Source organism: Felis catus, chromosome B3 (genome assembly GCF_018350175.1).
Source record: "Felis catus isolate Fca126 chromosome B3, F.catus_Fca126_mat1.0, whole genome shotgun sequence".
NCBI lineage: Eukaryota > Metazoa > Chordata > Mammalia > Carnivora > Felidae > Felis > Felis catus.
In genome coordinates this window covers 40,593,516-40,617,660 of record NC_058373.1, presented here as the reverse complement: position 1 = coordinate 40,617,660, position 24,145 = coordinate 40,593,516, and the positions used below count along the sequence as shown (strand labels likewise).

General features: G+C 39.5%; 1 protein-coding gene across 3 annotated transcripts in view; it reads left to right on the top strand.

Annotated features, from left to right (window-relative positions):
* TRIP4 (thyroid hormone receptor interactor 4) overlaps positions 1-23,625 on the top strand; it is a 66,956-nt gene extending 43,331 nt beyond the window's left edge. For 2 of the 3 annotated variants that reach the window (XM_023255212.2, XM_023255211.2), the window contains 2 exons: positions 15,842-15,944; positions 23,322-23,625. In XM_023255212.2, the coding sequence (XP_023110980.1) occupies positions 15,842-15,944; positions 23,322-23,389 (171 nt within the window). In that variant the 3' untranslated portion in view covers positions 23,390-23,625. Of the gene's footprint in view, positions 1-15,120; positions 15,226-15,841; positions 15,945-23,321 lie in introns of those variants that run through there. The other variant, XR_002742893.2, reaches the window with a different exon arrangement.
* Positions 23,626-24,145: the final 520 nt, after the last annotated feature.

The window sequence follows — 24,145 nt, the reverse complement described above, 5'->3', positions numbered from 1 at the left end:
AATTTAGACATGTGAGGATAATCTTTTCATAGGGAAATACTGGACAGATACAAGACCAGTGCAGAAACAGAAAAACTAGTGATTGTTCTGGTTTCTAATATATGTACATTTCTGCATAAAAAGCTATTTCCCCAGTCAAGCTAACAAATAAAGGGTCCTCACCTTTCATAAAACTTTGCTGCTTTTGGTAAAGATACCCTCCATTATCCTTTGAATTATTTCAATTAGGTGGTGAGGATGATAGGATTTGTTATTATTGTGGAAGATTTGGTTCAAGCCAGAGAATTCATGATAGGCAAGTAAGTTTGAATTCTGATTTCTGATTGCCTGGACTGTGCCATATTTGGGGAGTGTATATGCGAGGGAGTATGTGCACACATGTGTAGGTATGTATTTTTATTTCTTTTGATCATTGAAGGTTGGACTGACATAACTAGATTTCATTTTTGAGCAGCAGAGGGAGCCTAAAGACTTTAGCTTCATTGGAGAACGCCTGAAATTTTGGAGCTGTATGTTTAGACTCACACTAGCAGAATCCAAAATGGCAAAGTCTATCCTTGAAGCCTATAGAGTCTTACCTAACAGTATGGTTTTCCTGTACTTTCAACAATTGCCTTAGGCAACCACTGTACTTAGGAAAATGTTTTTCAGCTTAATTTTTCTCAGTAAACTCTTTCTTTTCCAGATCTATTTGCCTTTTGATAACATTACTACTGTTGTAAAAACTCCTATTAGGGAGCCTGGGTGGTTCACTCAGTTGAGCGTCTGACTCTTGATTTTGGCTTAGGTCATAATCTCGCAGTTTGTGGGCTTGAGCCCCGCATCAGGCTCTGCTCTGACGGGGTTCTGCGCTGGCAGTGTGGATCCTGCTTGGGATTTCTTTCCTGTCTCTGCCCCTCTCCTGCTTGTGAGCTCATGCAAGTGCACACACGCTCTCTCTCTCTCTCTCTCTCTCTTTCTAAATAAGTAAATAAATAAATAACTTAAAAAACCAACCTGATCCTATCTATCTTACCCTCTCTACCCTTTCCTCACAGATTTTAGCCAGTAATTATGCCTCTAGTTTTCTTTCATTTTCTTGTGGATTGCCTCCTTAGCTCTTCTCTGATTACTTTATGTATAGGAGTACAATGCATGCATTTTGGCATGGATTTGACCCCTAGCCTTTTGTTCTGAACCTTACTACCTAATTCAGACCTAGGCAAAACCATGGACATGTGGAGACCGTTTTTTCCACACCGTTGTACCTGTGCTTCCATGGGCCTTTTGCCCATTTCCCCAGTATCTTCTTTCCTCTCTTTCTCTCCCCTTTTTTTTTCAGTCTAGAAGTAACAGTTATAAAAATTGCTTACATTGGTGTAGGCCTTATAGTTTTAAAGACTGTCACAGGCATTAATAGCTTAGGATGAGTTAATATATTATCAGTATATTTTCTTCATAGGATATCTGCATTCTTAAGGGGAAATCAGGGTACCTGGTGGCTCAGTTGGTTGAGTGTCCAGCTCTTGGTTTGAGCTGAGGTCATGATTTCATGGTTCATGGGTTCAGGCCCCACGTTGGGATTCTCTCTCTGCTGCTCCTTGCTTGCACGTGTGCACACATGCTTGCTCTCTCTCTCTCTTTCTCTTAAAATAAATAAACCTATTTTTAAAAGTTAAAAAAAATTAAAAAGGGGAATCTGGAGCATCTGGTATGTGGGTGGTGGGGTTTGGCAAAGGGCCTTCCTTTATTTTTTTATTTGTCCATCAAGCAAACCACCATCTGATACAAGGTCAAATGATTTCAATCACTAGACAGCCAGTCTTCTTCCTTCCACAAAATGTGTAGAGAAGGGTAGGAAACAGTAATCCTAGTCTGTGGAGTACAGCAAGCTTATGGGAGTTAGAAATCTAATTGACAAATCTTTTTTGGTTTCTCATGGATACTTCTCTTTCAGGTCAGCATGATACTCCTCCTTGAGCTTAGATTCTGTCTTTTATCCTGAGGATGCTGAGGGCAGCACATAGAAATGTAGGAATCCTTCCATATGTTCCCAGCTGGAGGTCCTGGCAACTCTCCTTATGAATTTCTCTGGTATATGTCATTAGAATATCTCCAAATGCCAGAAGCCAGTAGGCTTCATCAAATAGGAATCCCTTACTCATTTTCCCTATGGTCAGCTTTTTTGGGGCTTTTCCCCACTGTTTCTTTTCTTTGGGGGTAGCTCATGAATGTATGCAGAATTGATATTAGTCTTATTTGGGGATTATTTATTAGATAAAGATCTTTTAAAAGTTGTAGCTTTGGTATTTGGCTGCCTTTCGGAAAATGTCTCAAGCGTCTTTGGTAATCTACCTGTCTTTGTTTGAGCTGTGGTTCTGTGATGTTAGTAATGTGATTGCCTAGTCTGTTTTACAAACCTTACTCTCATTACTGTAAGAATGAGTTGAAAGTTTAGGAATAATAGCCCTAGACTAGCATTTCCCAAACTCTTCCATGTATAGGTGTTCTCTGGGGAAATAAAAACAGGGGGAGGTGGTTCTGAATGGACACATACATTTGGAAAATGTATTTGTATCAGACAAATGTGTTTGTTTACTGTAGACCTTCTCAGAGACCTTAATACGCTAGTGTGCATTATGACTCTCTGATACAACTGTCTGTTACGTCTAATGGATACAACATACAGTGTTAAACTTTTCGACCATAAATCCCCTCCCCCTACCTCATACACACTACCTACTTTCATACTGCAGAACTGGTATCTTGTATATACAGCTAAGAAAGTGCTAGCCTAAGTATGTTTGGTTTTCTTTTATTGTCATAGGTCATCTCACTGAGGGAGAATCATACAGGAAACAATTTCTTGACCTATGTCTTCTTTCTGCACCTTTACACTCATTTTTCATTACCCAGCTGAATGACATTTTCTTTGAAAACCAATGTAGATCTAGTAGTTTTTATTTCAACTGAAACTAATCTCATGTGTGACTTGGACCACATTTTACTTCTCCATCTCGTTCCTTTTTCCTTCCCCAAAGAAACTCAGTAACTTACTTCCTGACCTCACATTCTTGGCCTTTCTTTGATAAGTTAAAATATACTAAGCCCTCACTATTTTTGGCATAATGTGATCATTTAGTCTCTTTAAAAAAAAGTTTTATTAGAGGTTGTTTAAAATCAAGTACACTATACTCTAAGTGATTTTTTAAAATATGTGCTTAAAATGCTTTGCCCTGAGCTAAGAACTTGTCTTCCTTTTATCTTCTAAGAGTAGTATGGCTGGCATGGCCAATTTGTGCCAGAACAAAATCCCACTAGACCCTGAGCCCTCTGAGTAATGGCAGGGAATCAACCTAGACAAGACAAGAATGATGCAGCAAAGGCTGTGGGCTCAACTCAGGAGAGAAAGGTAGATGAGAGCCATCTAGTTACAGCTTCTCCTGTATTCCCCTGGAAGGAGCCCATGCAGTTTGCCAGCACTTTATCTGCCAGCAGCAGATGTAAGCTCTCAAAAACAGCAGGGAGGATGTTGACTGCAACAATGCATCAAGGCTGTGGTTTGTAACCTCAATAGTAAGGCAGTTAAAACTTTTTTTTTTTTTAACAAAGACATTTTGATTGCCAAATCCATAACCATTAGCAGCTGTGGTTTGAACAGTTCTCTAGACCTAACAAGTTTTCAAACAGAAAGTTGAGTTGGTGGCTTTTGTTTCTACTTGTCTATGTTGTGTTTGGGCTATTTATATCTCTGCCTTCAATAGAAAATCTGATTTGTCTGAAATCTCCAAGGTCATTGATTATTCCATTTCTTCTGACTAAATCCATTCCTCTCCTGCCAGTTTACTGACCCTTCAGTCCGTTTGATCTTATGGCTTTTATAATAGCCAAGACCCTATCTTTAAAGAGTTATGCTGAAGCAGTTCTGCTGGGTGCCTATATAACTGACATTTGCAATAGAATTGAAGTCTTCATTGGGGTAGAGAGTATTATTTGGTCCTTCTCCTATAAGGGTATCCAAGCAATACAGATCATCAGGAAGGTTTGCAAAAATCATGTGTGGAAATCATCAGCTTCTATCATCAATCAATGGATTGTCTGTAGGTCTGAGAGGTGAGAAATTAGAGAATGAAGGAAGTAATAGTATTCAACCCAGATAACAGCCTTGAAAAATGCAGTATCCCCAAATTTTCTTTTTCTTTTTCTTTTTTTTTTAAAGTAAGTTCTGTGCCCAGCATGGGGCTTGAACTCACAACCCCAAGATCAAAAGTCACATTCTTTACTGGCTGAGCCAGCCAGGCACCCCCACAAACTCTTTCTTTCTTTCTTTCTTTCTTTCTTTCTTTCTTTCTTTGTATGTATGTATGTATGTATGTATGTATGTATGTATGTATGTTTATTCATTATTGAGAGACAGACACAGAGCTCGAGCATGGGAGGGGCACAGAGAAGGGGAGACAAAGAATCCAAAGCAGGCTGCAGGCTCCGAGCTGCCAGCACAGAGCTCGATGCAGGCCTTGAACTCACAAACGGCAAGATCATGACCTGAGCCGAAGTTGGACGCCCAACCGAGTGAGCCACCCAGGTGCCCCTGCTTTCTTTTAAAATATGTGAAAATGTCCTCTGTCATACTGAGAAAACCTGCATATTTATAGACCTAAAATGTGGATTTCTAAGGGATCATGAGGGCTGTGTCAGAGACCCAACAAAGAGGGGAACTGTGTGTCTGCCACAACTAGCCTAACCCTAGGCTGTTCTTTAAAAGTACAGCTTACTTGAGTGAAACAGGGAACATATTTTCAGAATTCTCATGAAGACTAGAATATTTACTGGAATTTCTAGGTCAGAGCAGACTGTCTTTAAAGTTGTTTTGTAATCTGGGTGTCAAATGCCTACTTGCTGAGTTGAACACAACCATGTATATTTTTTTATATTCCAGAAAGCATTTTGCTTTCCTTTGTACTTATCCTGAAAAGAGGAGGGGAACGTTAACACTTGTCTATACATTTATGTAAATTCTTTAATGTTTTTACCTTTTCATCTGAAAACAAACCTATAACTCTTAAGGTTTTCTTAAGTATTTATCAGTAAATATTTGAGTGCCTACCAAAAATCAGACATTGTTTTAGACACTACAAGAAACAAAAAGATGAATTAGCCATGGGGTCTGTCCTCAGGGTGTTTAAAAGACTACTAGATAGGTAAAATATGTATGTAAACAAAGAAAAACAAAATAAAAAGCAAGGATAACTGTCTTGAAAAGTAGAGTGTCTCTGAGGAATTTAAAGGACAGAAAGGTTGCTTCTAGCTAGAAGGGACCCCAAAAGACTTTATTAAGAATATGGCTTTTTGGGCTGCCTGGGTGGCTCAATCAGTTAAGTATCTGACTCTAGATTTTGGGTCAGGTCATGATCTCTGTTAATGATGATTAACTCCGTCATGATCTGAGTTTAAGCCTTCTTTGTCAGCTCAGAGCCTGCTTGGAATTCTCTCTCCCTCTCTTTCTGCCCCTTCCTCATACTCTATCACACTTTCTCAACATAAATAAATAAACTTAAAAAAAAAAAAAAAGAATATGGCTTTTGAATTAGCCTTGAAAGGTAATAATAAAATCTATCACTTTTTGATCAGCTCTTATATACAAGGCCTATTATGTATGTTATTTTCTTATCCTCACAACCACTTCAAGCAAAGTATCGTTATCCCTCTTTTAAAGAGAAGAGAATTCAAGACAGAGAGTTAAAGTAATTTGCATAGTGTCAGTCAGTAAATGGTAGAATTGGGATTGCTGTTCAGGTCTTCCTACTTAGTTGATAAGAAAAGCATATTCCAAGGAGGAGGAGTAGTGTGAGGTGGGAAGTTAGGGGCCTGTCCAGAGAATAATAGCAAACCAGTTAGTTGAGAGACGAGTATGGGAGAAGAAGAGGAAGAAGCAGCAAACAAGAATGGAAAGGTATGTTGCGGTCAGATGGTAGATAGCTTTGAATGATAGGCTTCAGAGGTAAGACTTTGATCTGTAGTCAGTTGTGGAATGGAGCCGGGGTGTTTGGAACGTGATCAGGGCCTCCATTTAGGAAAATGGATCTGACTGCAAGGTGGAAGATTAATTGCAGTGAAGAGCCTGAAGGTGGGGAGACTAATGAGATGGCAGTTGTCATTCCAGGGTCGAGATATTTTCAAAGGTCTGTTCTAGGATAATGCCAGTGAAATTAGACAAGAGGGGAATAGATATAAGAGGTTTTATGTAAGTAGAATCAATCACTTAATGTGACACCTTCATGTTACCTGTAAGTAAACCGAAGGTTAGAGAGAAAGTGGTCTGCTTGATCTAGAAGGAATCTGCTGTAGCCTTGGTATCTTCTGGCAATCTGTTCAAGGCTTCTTAATTTTTCACCTAGTCTACTGTATGAACCAGGTAGCAAATTATCTAAGATTTTATTGCTTGGAATGTTATACAATCATACATTCAGTAAGTATTGACTGACCATCTGTCATGTGCCAGGAACTGCGCTAAAGACTAAGGATCCAGGGGCACCTGGGTGGCTCAGTTGGTTGAGCGTCCGACTTCAGCTCAGGTCATGTTCTCATGTTGATGATTCAAGCCCCGCGTTGGGCTCTGTGCTGACAGCTCACAGCCCGGAGCCTGCTTCCCATTCTGTGTCTTCCTCTCTCTGGCCCTCCCCACTCACGCTCTGTCTCACTCTCTCTGTCAAGGATAAGTAAACATTAAAAAAAAAAAAAAAGACTAAGGATCCAGAGTTTTAACAGATACTTCATCTTTCTGGATCTTTCAGTCTACTAGAAGAGACTGAGACAAGAAAACCCAACCATACTAATTATCATATGAAAAAGGAATGTGTGAGAGGCCCTAACTCCTAACGCAGCTTGACTGGGGGCGGGGTGGAGAGGGTTAAGGAAGCTTGTAAAAAAGGTGAGTCCTGAAGAAAGAATTTGTCTTCCTCAGTATACCATCCTTTATCAGGTCACCATGCTCTTCTCCACCAGGATAGTTCATATTCATCCTTTTAAACAACTCAGATGTCACTCTCTGTAGTGTCTTCCTAGACCTCAGTCCATTTCCTCCCTGACAAGACTAAGCACTTCCTTCCCTGGGCTACTGTGTTCATATTTCTATTATTGCTCTGGCAGATGAGTTGGGCAGAAAGGAACAGATGATTGAAATGTTTAGGAGGTAAAGTCTATAGGACTTGGTGATTTGATTGGATATGAAAGATAAGAGAAAGAAATCTGAGATAAACTTGGGTTTTGGGCTCTGGCAATTGGGTGAATGGTAGTATCATTAGTCCACATGGAGTGTACAAAAAAAGAATTTTCTTGAGGCACCTGGATAGCTCAGTCAGTTAAATGTCCAGCTTTTGATTTCAGCTCAGACCATGATCTCATGGTTTCTGGGTTCGAACCCCACATTGGGCTCTGCACTGATGGCTCAGAGCCTGCTTGGGATTCTCTCCCTCTCTTTCTGCCTCTCTCTCTTTCTCTCTCAAAATAAATAACTAAACTTTAAGGAAAAGAGAAAAAATATTCTTTTAAGATAAATAACTTTGAAATAAATGACCTGTGGTAAAGAAAACCTATATTATAGAAGTAAAGGAAAGAAGTACTATAACATGTAATCACCATACAAAAATCAATTTTTTTATGATAAAAAAGAAGAATTTTAATTCCAGGGGTGCCTGGCTGGCTCAGTTGGGAGAGCATGTGACTCTCATTTTTGGGGTTGTGAGTTTCAGTTCCATGTTGGATGTAGAGATCGCTTAAAAATAAAATTAAAAAAAAAAACATTTAATTCTGGTATAGTTAACATACAGTGTTATGATTTTTTATTTGGATAGTTTAAAATGTTTTAATCTGTTTTGTTCTCAAAGATAAATATCATTCAATAAAGGCATATTGTTACTGTTAATAGCACCAGTTTGCCTGACAGTTATCTTACCTTGGTATGTTAACTGATGTCAAAGGATGTTCTGAACTGTGCCTCAAAACAGTTGTTCTCAGTTATCTCCCGTTGGGAGATAAATTCTAAAATAGTCCTATCCCTTAAGAGGAGTTTTAGCATTCTGAGTTATTAGTCCCAAATGTAGACTTCAATGGTTAAAGGACCTTACAACATAGTATCTTTAATTAAGAGTAATTTTCTTTTGGTTCTCACTAGTTTAAGTTGGAGTGAAAACCTGCTATAGGAAATTTAAGACCAAAAATAACTGTTGTGAGTGGGTGATTCCCATTTAGGTCTTAAAGAAGGCAGAAAAGCTATGCAGTTAATTTTAGAGAAAATACACTTGCTTAGGTTCTCTTGTGTATGGAGGTTCTAGCATAGAATTCCAAAGGGCACAGAAAGCCACAGTGGAAACTTAACTGTGAGTAGGATGGGACCAGGAAACCAATGCTGTGTGGCTTCAACTAGGTCATCTTCCACAAATGGCTGTAAGACCCTTAAGCTGCATATTATTCTTTTCACCTGGAGCAAATATGAACTCTGTAGCATTGAGCTGCAATCCCTCCATCTTTGATACTGAGCACGATTATTAAAAAAAAATGTTTAGTTTTGAGAGAGAGAGAGAGAGAGAGAGAGAGAAAGCAGGGGAGGGGCAGAGAGAGAGGGAAAGAGAGAATCCCAAGCAGACTCTGCCCTATCAGCTCAGAGCCCATTGCAGGGCTCAAACTCAAAAACCTTGAGATCACGACCTGAAATGAAAGCAAGAGTCTGATGCTTAACTGATTAAGCCATTCAAGCGCCCCTATACTGAGCGCATGATTTGATTTGGGTACTTGTACGTGGGAATTCAGTGATCCCATATTGGGCCAGCTGGCTTGGTCTCTATCCAACTCCAGTCAAATATACAGTTGTCATCTTGTCAGAGCATCACTATTCCTATGTTATTCTGATGTGAGAAAAGTTTTATCCTCCAGTATAGTGGGGCCTAAGGTACTAGTTGTGTGTCCTGTAGACCTGTTGAATTGCTTTAACAGAAAAGGTAAACAAGAACTATTAGAGAACTATTAGAGAATTGCTTTCAGGATGTGCTTCTTTGGATCTGTTTTACTTGTAGCCTTTTTATCAGACTTATTTCCTTCTCTCTTTCTGAGTATTATCACCTCAATCTTCGTGGAGTTGGTTTTCAGCTAACTAGATTTCAGAGCCTGATTTCATGTCCTGTCTAGTTCCCCAAAGTTTAAACCAAGAAAACCTACAGCAAATATATGTTCTTTGTCAGTGAGTTCTTTCTTAACTGTTTGCGGTAGCTGTTAGTCCTCTGGAGACAGGTATAAGATTTATAGGTCATCTGGGGATTTGTTGTCAAGAGTGGCATCATTTAGGAGTTACTGATCATTTCAGTACAAGGACTAAATGGAGGCTTGCAGAGTTGGTGAAAATGGCCACTTGACTCTGAATTAGTAGTGATTGCCAAAAACTACTAACCTTTTTTTTTCTCTTATGAAAATGGCAAAAGAAATGTTTTCTAAACGACTGGTGAACAATTTCCCTCTGGAGAAGAGAAGAAAATGGCTGTTTAGTAGTTAATTACCTGTTATGTTAGACAGCTATGAAATTTATGAGGCATGAAAGAAGAGTAGGCCCACCTCCCCCACTCATCAGGCTGGAAACCAGGTGATAGGAGTCATGTTTTCATAGGCAAGAACAGCAGCAACTTCCTGAGGAATCTGTTACTGAATTTGAATGGTTGCTTTGAGTTGCCTGATCTTAAAATCCACATTCCCTAACCTGTCTGATGTGCTCTCATTGACCCTTACTGTAGCGTCTGGAGTTTATTCACACTGTTTCTAAATATGAACCTTCTCTTAATTTACTTTTCTCTTTTTTAAAACAAGCTCTGCACTCAATGTGGGGCTTGAACTCACTACCCCAAGGATCAAGAGTCATGTGCTCTACTGACTGAGCCAGCCAGGTGCCCCTAATTTACTTTTCTCTCCATCAGGTGCATTTTTGTCTTTTTACTCTCAGACCAAAATCCCTTTCTTGTAAGTCACTGACTTGTCAGTGTTTAATGTGGTCCATAGTGTCCAGACCCCAGTTGCAGTGATTATGCTTTTCTGGAGGTACTGAGGCTGTGCCAAACTGACTTTGCTTTAATGTATTCTACCCCTTTTCCCAGCACATAGGCCTTTGCTTTATTTTTTTGCAGGCTGCTTTGCTCGTCAGCTCTGTTTCTTGTAAGCCTCCTGAAGTTCAGTAATAGTTTGGGAAAAGAGATATTCACATAAAACTTGGATTTAGATTAAGTTTGGAAAGTTGATTTTGATGTTTATCTTTATTGTGAAGCAAGAATGGGTCCCATAAACCTCTTGTTCTATAATTTCATTTGTCCATCATTTTCCCCGTTATTTGACATTTGCTTACTCTATTAATATATGTCAGGGTAGTTTATATTAAACACAAGGCCTTATTGGCCCACTTGCCAAGAGTTCTAATTTATCTTGGGGGGGGGGTAACAGATTATAGGATAGCACCTGTTTTTACCCAGGGCTATCATCCTAAGAGTGTCTAGTTCCCAGCCTGTATGTATTTAGCATGATTAAGATAACCTTAGGGGCGCCTGGGTGGCTCAGTCAGTTAAGCGTCTGACTTCGGCTCAGGTCATGATCCGGTGGTCCATGGGTTCGAGCCCAGTGTCGGGCTCTGTGCTGACAGCTCAGAGCCTGGAGCCTGTTTCAGATTCTGTGTCTCCCTCTCTCTCTGACCCTCCCCCTGTTCATGTTCTGTCTCTCTCTGTCTCAAAAATAAATAAACGTTAAAAAAAAAAAAATTAAAAAAAGATAACCTTAATGCACAAGTTGATAAATTCATTGTTCTTTAATTCAATAACAACAAAAAATTTAATTTTTTTTAACATTTATTCATTTTTGAGAGACAGTGTGAGTGGGGGAGAGGCAGAGAGAGAGGGAGACACAAAATCTGAAGCAGGCTCCAGGCTCTGAGCTGTCAGCCCAGAACCCAACATGGGGCTTGAACCCATGACCCTGAGATCACGACCTGAGCTGAGATCAAGAGTTGGACACTTAACCAACTGAGCCACCCAAATGCCCCAAATTCAACAAATAATTATCGGTTGCCTACTGTGTGTCAGGCATGATTCAAAGTGCTTAGGAATAAACAAAACAGACAAAAATCCTTGCCTTCATGGAGCTGTCATCCTAGTAAAGGGAAGCCATATTTAAATTTTTAGGGGCACCTGACTGGCTCAGTTGGTAGAACACGCAACTCTTGATCTCTAGGTTGTGAATTAAAAAAAAAAAAAAAAATTTAATGTTTATTTTTGAGAGCGAGAGAGTGCAAGTGGGTGAGGGGCAGAGAGAGAGGAAAGCAGAATCCAAAGCAAACTCCAAGCTCTGACCTGGCAGCACAGAGCTTGGCGCAGGGCTTGAACACGCAAGTTGTGAGATGATGACCTGAGCCGAAGTTGGAAGCTTATAGGTTATGAATTTAAGGCCCATGTTGGGTGTAGAGATGACTTAAAAATAAAATCTTTTAAAAATTTAAATAAGTAAAGTTATGTAGTATCAGATGATGGTAAGTGCTGTAAGAAAAAAAAAAAGGAGAGAGGGGTTGAGAGTGTCAAGTTTGTGAGGAGTTTGGTGCTCCGATTTTAAATAGAATGATGAGGGAAAACTTACTGCAAAGTTGACATTTAAATAAAGTTCTGAAGAAAGAGAGAAGAAGCCAGGTGGATATCTGGGCTAGGGGGTAGAGCATTCCAGGAAGAGGGACTAGGCAAGTGGAAAGACCCAGAGACAGGAACAACAAGCCATTGTGGCCACAGTGGAGTGAAAGTGGGGGTGAAAGTAGTAGAAAAAGGTGTCAGAAAATGGGCCACGGGCACCTAGGTGGCTTAGTCGGTTAAGCGTCCAGCTTCAGCTCAGGTCAGGTCAGCATCTTGCGGTCTGTGAGTTCAAGCCTCATGTCTGGCTCTGTGCTGACAGCTCGGAGCCTGGAGTGTGCTTTGGATTCTGTCTCCCTCTCTCTCTGCCCCTCCCCTGCTCACACTCTGTCTCTCTCAGAAATAAATAAACATTAAAAATTAAAAAAAAAAAAAAAAAAGAAAGAAAGAAAGAAAATGGGGGGCCACATTGTCTAGGGACCTGAAGGTCACAGTGAGGATTTAGGCTTTTATTCTGAATGAGATGAAAAGCCACTGGAGAGTTTTAAGCAGAGGAGTGACATGATCTGGTATATATTTTTAAATAGTTCTGACTGCTGTGTTAAAAATAGAAAAGAAAGAGGTTAAGGGCAGAAACAGACCAATTAGATTACTGTAGTAATCCAAGGAAACATTATGATGGCTTGGATCAGGGAGTAGCTATAGAGGTCTTAGGAAATGGTGAGGTATTGGACATCCTTTGAAGGTAGAGTTAACAGGATTTCTCAGTGGGTTGATTGTGGGGGTTTTGGCCTGAACCACTGGAAAGATGGGATCATTCACTCATTTTAAAGGGGGTATGGACGGGGCGCCTGGGTGGCGCAGTCGGTTGGGTGTCCGACTTCAGCCAGGTCACGATCTCGCGGTCCGGGAGTTTGAGCCCCGCGTCAGGCTCTGGGCTGATGGCTCAGAGCCTGGAGCCTGTTTCCGATTCTGTGTCTCCCTCTCTCTCTGCCCCTCCCCCGTTCATGCTCTGTCTCTCTCTGTCCCAAAAATAAATAAACGTTGAAAAAATAAATAAATAAATAAAAATAAAGGGGGTATGGATAAGACAGGAGCAGGTTTAGAAAAGAATTCAGGATCTTGATATTTTTTTAATTTTGTTTGTATTGTGATTAAATATATAACCTGCAACTTACCATTTTAACCATTTTTAGGTATACAATTCAGTGGCATTAAGTACTTTTACAGTGTTGTACAACCCATCACCATTATCTGCCAGAATTTTTTCATCATCTCAAACAGAAACTCTGTACTCATTAAATAATAACTCCTTGTTCCTCCTCCCCCCACCCCCTGGTAACCTCTATTTTTTCTCTATGAATTTGCTTATCCTAAGTACCTAATATAGGTAGAATCATGCAATATTTGTCCTTTTGCATGATTTATTTCGCTTAGGATAATATTTCAAGATTCATCCATGTTGTAGCATATATCAGAATTCGATTCTTTTTTAAGACTGAATAATATTCCACTGTACATATGTACGATATTTTGTTCATCTGCTGATGAACATTTGGATTGTGGATACTATTTGGTATTGTGAATCATGGTGCTATGAACGTTGGTACACAAGTATGTGAGTCCCTACTTTGCATTCTTTTGGGTATATACACGTAAGTGGAATTGCTTTAATTCTTTGAAGAACCACCACACTGTTTTCCACTCCAGCTGCACTATTTTACATTCACACCAGCAATGCATGAGGGTTCTAATTCCTTCACATCCTTAGTAGCACTTGTTATTTTCCATGTTTTTTGTTTTTGTTTTTGTTTTATTTTGTTTTATTGTAGTCATTTCTTGAGCATGAACTAGTATCTCATTGTGGTTTAGGTTTTTACTTTCAGGACCTCATTTTTTCCCCCAGTTTTATTGAGATATAATTGACACATAACATTGTATTAGTGTAGGGTGTACAGCAGAAGGATTTGATACATATATATGTTGCAAAATGTTTACCACAATAAATTTAGTTAACATCCGTCACCTCTAGTAGTTAGAAATTCAGGACCTTATTTTTTAACTCTTGAGATAGAAGGAAATCCCCAAGGTTGTGAATGTAGAGAGAGAAGAGGTCTGAGGCCTGACCCCTGAAGCACGCCCAACATTTAAAGGATGGGGAAATGAGCAATCAGTAAAATAGCAAAACCAGGAAGAGAACGATATCCTGGAAGCCAAGTGAGAAATGTGTTCAAGAAGGGGGGAGAGAAGAGTTCTGTCAGATTCTACAAATAGATCAATTAAGATGAGAACTGAAAAAGTGACCATTTGATTTAGTAACATGGAAGTGAACAATGACCTTTAGTTGATGAAGAATAATTTTGGTGGAGTGATGGGAGTGAAAGTCTGTTTATAGTGAATTCAAGAAAAAAACAGATGAATTTGAAGCAGAGAGCACAGACAATCTCTTAATGAATTTTGTTGTAAAGAGAATCAGAAATGGGGCAGTAGCTTGAGAATGCGAGATCTGGAGAGTTTTTGCTTTATGGCAGACATTACAGAAGTTATGTTTGTTAATGGGATTGGTTCAGTAGAGAGGGAACATTTATTGATGCAGGAAAAAGAGGAGAGGATGACTGAAATAGCTTGTAGTTCCAGAAAAGCAGAGCCATGAGGTCCTGGCAGCCTGTCCTCTGCCTCAATACTCTAAGACACAGAGGGGAGAGGAAGAAAATTGGAGATGGAAATTGTGACTGCTGCTGTTTTGCCCTCTGTAGAATTAGGTTGAAAGATCTTGATGGCAGCCTCTGGTTTTATTCGTGCCAAAGCACCTCAGCAGTAACAGCTGGAACCTGCTTTTCTTTGAGTTCTAAAGATCCAGGGGATAAGGAAAGAAGAGGATTTTCCTTCTCATCTTCAGTCTTTCTTTTCTGCCATGAACATTTTGATCCTGCCTCAGAATATAATTGTGTCTGATGCTTGATATTAAGCTATGTTTTATCAAAGTACATGCCACACCTGTCCCACACTGAAAGCCATGGTATGTGGGCAGGACCAAAAGCTGCTAAAATTCCTCTGTTTTCTCCATAGCGTTACCTACCACCTAAGACAGAGTGGTCAAGTGGTCAGTAAAGAAGTTTTAACTGTTTATGCTTCCACTAGTTACAGAGAAATTAGAATTTTCTTATTTTACTGAAACCTCCATTTCTACTTTAGAGCCTTAGGTCTTTAGAGGGTATATCTTAGCAGGTGACTAAGAGAGGAAAATAAGTGCGTACCTAGGATGGTAGCTACTAGGAGAAAGGCTCCTCTGGGAATGAAGTCTGACCCATAGTTGTAGTCAGCCTATGAGTCATATTTGTCAAACATGCTAAATACAAGACATCCCAAGGTAGGAAATAATGAAACAACAAATCAGTTGGGCATTGCTAGAGAGCACTTTCTGCCAACCCTCAGTTGTTCCTTAAGTTGTAATTATGTGGCCAGCATAGTCTTACTCCAGGTTCTGTGTCTGTCTTTGCAGAAGGAATACAAGTCCTAAGTATTCACACAGATTTGTGATGAGAGATCCAAAGGAGGCTTCTAAATAATTTTCAGAATTGCTCTACCAGTTACCTTTTCACCCTAAGTAAGTCTGGAATGCATCCAGCAAAACAGCTTTTGCATGTTCATACCTTTCAGAATGAATCATCTTCCTTCCTTTTAGTGAAAGAAGGGCTCTGTTGATTATTTCTTGCAGAATTTCCACAAATGTTCTATTTTTCTTAAATCTTCCAGTGTTTTACTTGAGTTAACCTAGGGGGTGCCCGATGTTCCAGAAGGAGACCTGTGACTCTCCCAACTCTCAGTCACTTATGTTAAAAGAACAGTTTTTTCTTGATCTCAGGTTTGTGGGTTCGAGCCCCATGTTGTATGTAGAGATTACTTAAATAAATAAACTTAAAAAAAGAAAAAGAACAGTCAGTTTTGTTTATTCTGGGAAGATATCAGGTATTCTTTTTTAAAGAAGTTCCCATTGGAGGAAGTCAGAAATGGCAGGCAATAGATTGCATAAGACCACTGTGCTAAGGCCTGGGGAAAGGTGAAGGTTTGTTCTTGCTTGCTAAGCATAATCCTCTTTACCTGACTGAAATGGAGAGTGCTATCATCAGAATGTTGAGGTGAAATCTGGGACGTCCTTTAATCTCCTTGAAATTCAAAATTTGTCCCAACTAGTCTGAACTTGTTATTTTTATATTTCACAGTATCCAGACATGAGTCAAGAATCTGATTCTCCATTTGTTTTCATCTGCACAAATCCCCAGGAAATGATTGTGAAGTTTCCTATTAAAGGAAATCCAAAAATCTGTAAGTCACAAACTTTGATGGTCTAATTTTCTTTTCTTTGTGTCTTGTGTCTCACTTGCTCAACTTTTTAAAAATCTCTTCTTCCTCTGTTTTATGGCATGTCAAGTATTGGAGGGTTAATATGATTATATTTAGTGATAACTTTAATGTTAAGTTAACTACAATATAGCCTTTCCAAAGTGTACGTTGATCCACAGTTAATGGTATGCTAGTGAATCACTCTAAACTTGCATTTAAGATCCCATTACATTTAAAATCCTCATTTGTCAGCCAAAAGAGTATGCTCTGCTCTGCTGCACTGCTCATTAAAGGAAGTAGTAAGCCAATGCCAATGGCAATAATGACCTTTATTCATTGTTCTTCAGTCTTCAATCCAAGAATAAGACTGAAGTTTGTGTGTCTATTTTTTGAGTGTTTTGGAGGCTCCACTTCCCAATTTGCCCTTGATTACTGGTTCCTAAAGCTCTAACCTAGCCCTCTTTTTCAAACCTCTCGATGATTTATTTTTTCTGTAACTTTTGCTTTATGTATTTATGATTATAGTACCCTCTTTGAATTCCTGCATATTCACTTCTTTTTATTTTATTTTTAGAAGTTTATCCTGAGAGAGACAGAGACAGCGAGAGTGGGGGAGGGGCATAGAGAGAGGGAGACAGAGAATCCCAAGCAGGCTCCACACTGCCAGCATAGAGCCCGATGTGGGGCTTAAACTCACAAAACTTGAGATAGTGACCTGAGCTGAAACCAAGAGTTAGACTCTCAACCAACTGAGCCACCCAGGCACCCTTGCATATTCACTTCTTAATCACTTTTTGTTGACTTTACTTTTTCAATCTCTAACTCTTCTACTACTACCAACTTCTCTTCCTCTGTCTAGTCCTACCTCAGCCTCTTCTGTTTCAAAGCTATCTCAGGAAATACATAGTGGTGGTCTTTCTGCCTAACTTATTTTTAAAAACAACCTTGGGGCGCCTGGGTGACTCAGTTGGTTAAGTGTCTTGACTCTTAATTTCAGCTCAGGTCGTGATCTCACAATGCAAATGCAGTTCATGGCATGTAGCCCCGAGTAAGGCTCTGTGCTGACAGTGATGAGCCTGCTTCAGATTCTCTCCCTCCCCACTCTGTTTGCCCCTCCCCCACTTTCATGCACGCTCTCTCAAACATTAAAAAATAAAATAAAATAAATAAAAACAACCTCAGAAACTGTCCCATTTGCTCACATCAGTTACTATTTTGTGCCTCTGTGACACTGCTTTCCCATTCTGTGAACTGGATAATTTGGGGGCATGCATTGTCTTAGGTTGTGCACAATTCTACCTCACACTGTACCTGGGGGACCAACTAGCCATTTGATAAATCTGTTCTATAGAGAAGTACTTTTCAAACTGTACTGCAAATAAAAATCACCTAGAGAGCTGTTAAAACATAGGTTCCTGGGCCTTCTTCCAAGTGATACTGATGCTGTTGCTCAGCTGACTACACTTTGAGTAATACTGCTTACGATCACAAAATAAGATGCTTGGACTGTGAATTTAGATTAATGTATATTCATCACAAAATTCAGGCAACTCTTGTGATTTATGAGACATATGTTCCTTAGATTCCTATATATCAGAAAATCTGAACATAAGTTGCCCTTGACTTCTACATATTATTCAACTCAGACTATCCCAGCTGGTTGCCAAGTGGCCCTGGAAACTTTTTTCTTCCTCTCCACTATTTAGGATTGATTGATTGATCAATCTCATCATTATTTTCTAAAGATTTTATTTATTTTTTTAAAGTTTATTTTTAATTTTTTTAATGTTTATTTTTGATAGAGAGTGAGCAGGGGAGTGGCAGAGAGAGGGAGAAACAGAATCTGAAGCAGGCTCCAATCTCTGAGCTGTCAGCACAGAGCCCGACGTGGGGCTTGAACTCACGAACCGTGAGATAATGACCTGAGCTGAAGTCAAATGCTCAACCGACTGAGCCACCCAGGCGCCCTATAAAGTTTATTTTGAGAGAGAGAGAGAGGAAGAGAGAGAGAAAGAGAATGAGCATGAGCCAGTTCAAGCTGGGGAGGGACAGAGAGAGAGGGAAAGAGAGACTCCCATGCAGGCTCAGCACTGTCAGCACAGAGGCCAACTTGGAGCTTGATCCCACAAACTGTGAGATCATGACATCAGCTGAAATCAAGAGTCGGATGTTTAACATTCTGAGCCACCCAGGTGCCCCAAGATTTTATTTTTAAGTAATCTGTAGACTCAAAGTGGAGCTTGAACTCACAACCCCAAGATCAAGAGTCACATGCTCTACCTACTGAGCCAGCCAGGCACTCTTCCGCTATTTAGTATTTAAATCTCTCTCTTGTCCCTCTTTTTTGGTTGTGGCATTCTATCCCTCCCTGTTCCATTCTCACCTTATTCTAGGTACTGATATCAGCACTGGTGGTAGCAGGAAAACATTTTAGGTCTTTTCTCCCATACCCAGTGCTACTTGATCTTTAGTCACCATAACCTTTTCTTAGCTTCCTCCCCTATCTTGGTTTTTACCTGCTGCTTAATCTCCTGTGAGAAAATGTTCTCTGTAAACAGTTTAGATATTTCTGTGAAATGTTTTACTCCAGTACTTTCTCTACCCAGAGACCTACTTTCACTACATATATGGCCTCTGTTTTTCTCAATAAGGTTTAATGGGGGTGGGGGGTAGAGGGGTGGGGAGGAATGATGCTCTTAGAGGAAAGCTTTAGTAACCTTCTGTCCTTTCCCGATTGTAGTTAAAAGCTTTAAAAAGCCAAATGGGCTGTCTGCTTGTTTCAGGTAGAAATTGTGAGACCGCAGCTTCTTCCTTGTTAGGCCAAAGTGAAACATCAGTCAGAAATAAGCAAAATTTAAAGAGAAAAAATGAAAGAATGGGTGACCAATCCCTTTGTGCATCAGAAAAAAAAAAATTCTTTAGGTTCCACACCCAACGTGGGGCTTGAACTCGTGACCGTGACGTTAAGGGTCATATGTAGTACCGACTGAGCCAGCCAGGCACCCTGGAAAAAAAAAATTCTATTGAAAGGGAACCATCCTACCTGAGGATATAGTTTGGTGTGAAGTTTCTATTCCCTATAACTCTTCATTCCTTCATCCTTCATTCCTCTTTACCATCTCTTAAAATCTTAGACTCTGCCAGAACTTTCTTCTTGTAGTCCAAAGGAGCCACCTTCAGTAGCTTACAGCTGGAAAAAGTCTTTACTCTCACTGCCACAGGGGAAAATACATAGTTGGCTGTTAATCTGTAATGCTTCACATTTTCTTCTAGCTATATTGTTCCACTAAATGGTAAAGGTCCATAATAATACTCTCCTTCAAGTATAGTGCTTTGGCTTAAATGTTTTTGTTCTTGTTTTTGTTTTGTAGGATGGCTTAGGAATCTTTTATAGATTAGTTCTATGAGACATGTTCCAAGTTCCAAACTCTGACTTGCAAATAAGCTTTTAGAATACAACCTATTTACCTGCTGTACTCTCTGTGTGTGTGTGTGTGTGTGTGTGTGTGTGTGTGTGTGTGTGTGTGTGTGTGTGTATGCCTTAAATTTAAAGGTATGTATACATTTTTTAGTTTTTTGACTATAGTTGACCAACAATGTTACATTAGTTTCAAGTTTACAGCATAGTGATTCAACATCCCTATACATTATGCTCTGCTCATCACAAGTGTGGCTACCATCTGTCACCATATAATACTAATATAATATCATTGACTATGTTCTCTATGCTGTACCTTTTATTCCCATGACTTACTCCATAACTGGAAGTAAAGGCATATATTTTGGTTTATGCTTTTGGACACATAAACTTGAGCTTGCTTGACCTGGGGATAATTCCGTTTCTTGAAATCATTCAGAAAAGTACAGTGTGTAATATATCATTTGGCTATGTGTCTGCTCAAATTAGGAAATGCAAAACAGTATAATAGAGTAGGTTAAATGCTCAAAGAGACAAAGGAAATCTTTTTACATTAAATGAACTATTGCTCTATAAATGCATTTAAGTACTGCCTTATATGTTATGCAAAGCATGTGGAAATCCCTAGGAGAGTTATATCAATTGATGACAAATACTCTTTCCCCTTTTAACTTCTTGTCCATTTGCTGCACATGCATTTGATTTTCCTTAGGCACCATGATTGAGGATGTGGTTAACACTGAGATGCTGTAGGTATTAAATGTAAAAATATTGGAGAAATACAGAAATTAAGCATTACCACTCTGCTTTTAAAAGAGTGTACTGTATGTAACTGTAGTTAACTATCCAGATCCCAAGTCTTGAAAGATGAGGCTGAACTAGAACTAGTTCAGAATTCCTGCCATCTTAGGGGAACTGTGATGACTGCTTCTTCGTGCAAGAGGCCCCAGTCCCTTGCCTTTATTTCCTGCAACTGGCCTAAGCTGGCCACTGTTGGCAGTCACTGTGGTAGATGTTAGGGATGTAAAGAAGTCCTTACTTATGAGGAGCTTACAGATTGCTGGCACATGCATAGTTTTCTTAGGCAGTCGAGGGGATGAAAGAATTTCTGAATCCCTGGGAATGCTCCAGAAGTCCTACTTCCTTTATATCTCCTTCCTCCTATTTTCCATTTTATGACATCATCCCTGAAGCCAGGGATTAGTTTGCATTGACAGCTTTGGTTCATAGGGTTGATCTTACCTGAGCTGGTCTCACTTGAGGGCTTTCACAATGAGATTGGAGTTTTCCAAAGATTATACTTGGAATGTTCTTAGACAGTAAAGCTTTGAGGGTGTCAAGAAGGTAATGGCTCTTTTTTTATAAGAGGAATCTGAAATACATATAGTTAATAGACTTGCTTAGAGTTGTAAGGTAAACTGAGACCATAAGTAAGAAACATACTCCCAAGCCTCCGCATAAATATGACTACCCTTACTTTTTCAGAGAATTTTGAGTTTATGAAGCATTTTAACATATAGTATTTCAATTAGTTATTGGATTAAATGACCTAATGTATATTAAAAAACAGCATAGTGCTTGGTATTTAGAAAGCACTTAATGTTAGCTGTAATTCTCTCAATAACTTTGTAAGTTAGGAATTTTTTACTCCTTTCACTTTTCAGTTGAGTAAATAGGTTTATAGAAGTTGTATTTTGCTCACATCTTTCTGTCTCTGATTTTCCTGCTCTTTGCACTTTATCAGATTGCCTCAGAAACAAATTATTCTAATCACATTTCATTTTTAGGGCACGATATCATAGAGCTGGAAGAATCCTCCTGTACAACGTAGTCCAATTTCCTCTTGGCATAGAAAAAGCTGAGAACAAGAGTGACTAGGTGACTTCCTCACATACAGCTAGGTAGTCTCAGGGACTAAAGAACTAGAAGTGTGAAGTCCTAAGTGGGATTCTGAATTCTGTCCTAGCTTGTCCTAAAAAGTTGAGTGAGATGCAGTACTTCCTTATGCTTCTGGTACCACCGCCTTTTCAATGGATACTCTTAGTGTTTATCTGATATCTGCTAATTTTGGTTACTTAGTCCCTACAGTGCAAAGGTTTTCAAATTTGTAATGTCTGCCTTGCCATCTTTGTTTAATTCATTTGATGAACACATTTACCGAGCACCTACCATTTGATGCTCACTATGGTAGCGTTAGGAATATAAAGGCAAACTTGCCTTGTAGTAGGGCTTTTTGCCAGATTGCTGGCACATTTTCGGATTTCCAGCTGGGCAGCCTGGGGGATGAAAGACTCCTAAATCCCTGGGAATACTCTGTGCTGTAAAGCCCAAATTAAAATCAACAGCATTGTGACAATGCTAGTGGATAGCATTCAGGGTATTGCTTACTGATGGTTTCTGAGGAAGCCCAGAAAAAGAAGTAATGTTATTCCAGAGACAGGTATACCCGTAGAGAGATGAGGAGAAAAAGAAAACAAAACTTAAGAAAACTTAAAAAGGGAAACTAGGATGACGTTATTTTTAATTTTTTTTTAATTTTATTTGAGAGAGAGAGAGCATGAGTGGGGGGAGATGGGCAGAGGGGGAGAGAGAGAGAGAGAGAGAGAGAGAGAGAGAATGAGAGTGTTAAGCAGGTTCCATGCTCCGTGTAGGTGGTGCCCAATAAGAGGCTCAATTCCACGACCCTGGGATCATGACCTGAGCTGAAATTAAGTCACCCAGGCGCCCTGAGGTTATTTTCTCACAATCTTTTGCAGTAGTCAAGACATGTATTCTTAGTTGGACAAGTGAGAGTATTAAAGTCTAGAGAGACTAAATGACTTGCCCCAGGTTTTACAGCTAGTTAATAACACAGAGGGATGGACTAGCACCCGAGTCTCCTGACTTCTATTCCATTGCCCTTTCTTGTACACCTGATTACTATAACAAATGAAAATGACAGCATGTGGGGGGGGGCAGTTATGGGTGTGGGCTGTAGTACACCTGGCTTGCCTTAAAGGGAAGCTCCTTGTTTGTTAATCTTTTTTTTTTTTTTTTTTTTTTTTTTTGTAATGCTGAGGCTAAACTGACCTGTTTCTGTTTCAGTTCAGTGCCAGTATCACTATTGACTTAAGTGAGACTCTTTGTGGGAGAAATCAATGTGTAAGACAGACAGGAACTTTGTTAAGACTGTTTTCATGCATGAGATGGATGGCTCCTAAGGCTGCTACCACTGAACCAAACCGTCCTGGTAGATCTGAGGAGTCAGAGGTCAGGGACCACATCAGTAAAGTACCTCTCATTAGGGTCACCTGGGACAGGAAGGTTGCTTGTTTTCTAACTTTAACACTTAGAAGAGTCATACAGCCTATGACCTTTGCCCTTCTTAGCTGGTGATAGGGGCCCTTTGTCAGTAAACCATTCATGTGGATTCTACTCCACTGTTTCAGGTCACTCCCCCTATTAAGTCTGAGGCAGCAAAGGGGTGAACTGAACTGCTTTTCTCACTGCGAGGGAGGTTCATGCATTATGCTCAGCCAGTTAACAGGTCAGAGGAATGAGTTTCCCACTGTGTGAAATGCCTTCCTTTATTATATATGTGTATTCTTTTCAAACTTGCCTTAGCATGAGACCTCCTGAAAAACGTGTTGTTTCTTTTCTTCTAGCTACAAAATTAGAAATATTAACGATTTAGATTCTTTAGGCGAATGAATACTCATCGTGTGTGTGTGTGTGTGTGTGTGTGTGTGTGTGTGTCTCCACATTTGTGTGTCCTTAAACAGTGTTCCCACTGCTTCCTCATTCTTACAGAATGAAACTCTGAAGTTTGAAAGTGTCTAAGTCCTGAAGCAAGATAATTGAATGTGACAGGAAAACAGGAACCAGAAGACCTGGGAGGCCAGGAAAGATTTGCATTGCAAATATAAAAAATAAATAATGAGGCTTCTTTTTCTCCTTTACAGGGAAACTGGATTCCAAGATCCATCAAGGAGCAAAGAAGGGGTTAATGAAGCAGAATAAAGCTGTCTGACCCAGGAGAAAAGGAGCTATACAGCATAGTGGAGTTTTGTGTACTAAAATTGCTATCCACTGGTCCTTTGGAATTGAAGCATTAGAAATCTAAAGGCTTGGCATCAGGCTTGAATCTTTGAGAATTTAGACTCTTACCTAAATCTGTATATTTTTCTTAAAGAGTGGGATTCTTACTTTATGTAGTAGGTCAAAATCTTTGAATACATTATTTATAAAATGCTATTTTAAAAATTCTAGGTCTTTGACATTTTTCTCAAAATGGTATCAGAAAAGAACAAGTTGGAAATTACTTTCCTTTCTGAAGCTTGGATTTGAGATTGGGAACTTTCTTAGCAAAGGTTAACAATTTTTTTTGAGAGACCACTTGAATTTTAAAGTTTCTTTTCAAAGTAATAGCCTGGTTAGAGTATTAAGGTGTTTGAGGAATCCTATGTTTAATGCATACCTGTGATGGGACAGAAAGGGTTTTAACAAGTTTTTTGCTCTAGTCCAACATGTCTTGAAGTGAACAGTCTTCAAAAGCTGAATAACCTTCATTGGCAGATTTTTTTTTTTAAGGGATAACCTGAAAAGGTGCTGCCACTTTGTTCTTTGGTTTGAGATGTTAGGACATAAGAAGATCAGACTGGGAGAAGATAGAGCTACTTGCTCAAGCAACATGAAACTGCCCTATTTATTTTGTGGGTATTGCAAAAGCATCACTTAGATGGGACAGTTAGAAGCAAACTAAAAAATAAAGTCCCTTCAGTAAATG